Source organism: Arvicola amphibius, chromosome 2, assembly GCF_903992535.2.
Source record: "Arvicola amphibius chromosome 2, mArvAmp1.2, whole genome shotgun sequence".
NCBI classification, from domain to species: Eukaryota; Metazoa; Chordata; class Mammalia; order Rodentia; family Cricetidae; genus Arvicola; species Arvicola amphibius.
The window spans coordinates 77,813,521-77,815,579 of NC_052048.2; the positions used below are offsets into that span (position 1 = coordinate 77,813,521).

Consider the following 2,059-nt stretch of genomic DNA (forward strand, 5'->3'; position numbering starts at 1 on the left):
CAGTATATGCTTATCAGAAATAGTTTAACATTTTGTATATGAAAGTAAGTTGATAAAATTATACAATTAATGAAAATAAATGGAAAATACATGTTACTTAAATGTATATATATTTTCAATAATAATCTTGGCTTAATGCTAAAATGTTAATGTTAGAAAACTACTTTGATTTAGATATCTAATGCCAAAAAATGCCTTGTAAGCACTTGATTAATAACATACATCTGCATGCACAGATTAGATTGGCCTAGAACTGGTGTCCCAGTCTGATATCAAATATACAATTCTCCTTATTATGTCTCTCCAGGTCTTAGATTAAAGATATGATTCCCAATGTCTTGACATGATGTTTTATTTATTTACTTTTCTGTTTCTTGTACTGTACATATAATACTGGCTTTACTTCTTATATGTTCTTTCAGAGTTCACCAAACTGAAGGACAGATATGTTGCTTCTGATTTTCATTCATACCCAAACATCTTTTTTTGTATAGCTACAATCTCTGGTGCCATGGTTTATTGATCTCTGTAAAACTATTGCTTGATTTAAGATGACACTGTTCCCTTCTGGAGAGGAATTTTAGTGTTCACTATGTACGGAAGACTATTTTCACCCACTGACAATACTGCTAATTTGTAAGTAATCTTAGAAAATACATTATAGAATTAACATTCTTGGCAAGTATTGGTCTACAGCAATGAATTAATAAAATTAAGTTTGTTTTCTTCCTCTTCTATTTTCCACAATTTATCATCTTGTTTCAGTTCCCTAAGTTGTGCAGATGACACTTGTTTGTTTCGGCAGGGTGTACCAATGCTTGAGATTTAAGATTCTCTCATCTCAGTCTTAATGTTCTCCAGGATTGGCATAGAGGGATTTCTGACTGCATTTTTTAAGTCTAGAACCTGGAGTACAATGTTGGTGGCACTGTTCATTGTCCTCTATTAAGTTTGGTTTTAAAAATAAGATAACATGAACAAATTTAACCTCCATTCTCTCTCTAACTTTCTTCTTTCCCTTCTCCATCACTTCTTTTTTTAATGAATTTTTTACTCAAAGTTCCTTTCATTTTGATTTTTGAACAAAATTTATACCTTCCATAGTATTGTTAATCTTAGATAGCTTTCTTAACATTCTGCAAAACATACTGATTTTAAAGTATTGTGGATTTTAAACCAAAGTTGTCATTATAGTGCCTAAGAGATTTCTGTTTGAGTGCTGTAAGATGATATCATTCAGCAATTGCTCACACTCCCCATGTTGTTATTTTTGCCTGTTGATTGACACCAGCTAGTCACACACATTGCCCATGCATTTTCTTAGATATGTGCTAACTGCTTTGCATAAGCTCCTCGAACTCAGTCCAACCAGCTAGAATTTATAAACCAAGCCTTTTCACTGAGACCTGACAGGCAGGGGGATCAAAATGGTGTCACAAACCCAGGTTCTCCTGTCCTTACTGCTCTGGGTTTCTGGTGAGAAATTCAAAAGTATTATCATCTTTTTAGAGTCACTTATTTGTATATAAGATATTTACAATGTGTGTCATGATAGAATTTGTCTTATACAATAATACTCTGACAACATATTACAAAGATATTAAATTCAATTTTTTCATATTATGTATCATCATTTTTGTTGCTGATTTCAGGTGCCTGTGCAGATATCGTGATGACCCAGTCTCCATCCTCCTTGGCTGTGTCAGCAGGAGAGAAGGTCACCATCAGCTGCAAGTCCAGTCAGAGTCTATTATCTGGTGGTAATAACTACTTGGCTTGGTACCAGCAGAAACCAGGGCAGGCTCCTAAACTACTGATCTACTGGGCATCCACTCGGCACACTGGGGTCCCTGATCGCTTCTCAGGCAGTGGATCTGGGACAGATTTCACTCTCACCATCAGCAGTGTTCAGGCTGAAGATCTGGCAGATTACTACTGTCAGCAGTATTACAGCTTTCCTCCCACAGTGTTTCAGCCTCCAACAAAAACTACTCTGACATTCTCACCAGCTGGCTGCACCACAGAGCCCTGGGACTGCATGTGTCCCCCTGCTGACTGA

At 36.1% G+C, this 2,059-nt stretch overlaps 1 gene segment (V, D, J or C); it reads left to right on the forward strand.

Moving 5' to 3' along the window:
* Nucleotides 1–1,422: 1,422 nt before the first annotated feature.
* LOC119807217 lies at nucleotides 1,423–2,059 on the forward strand. The segment is given in 2 exon segments: nucleotides 1,423–1,476; nucleotides 1,653–2,059. Coding segments are annotated over 2 exon segments (456 nt in total).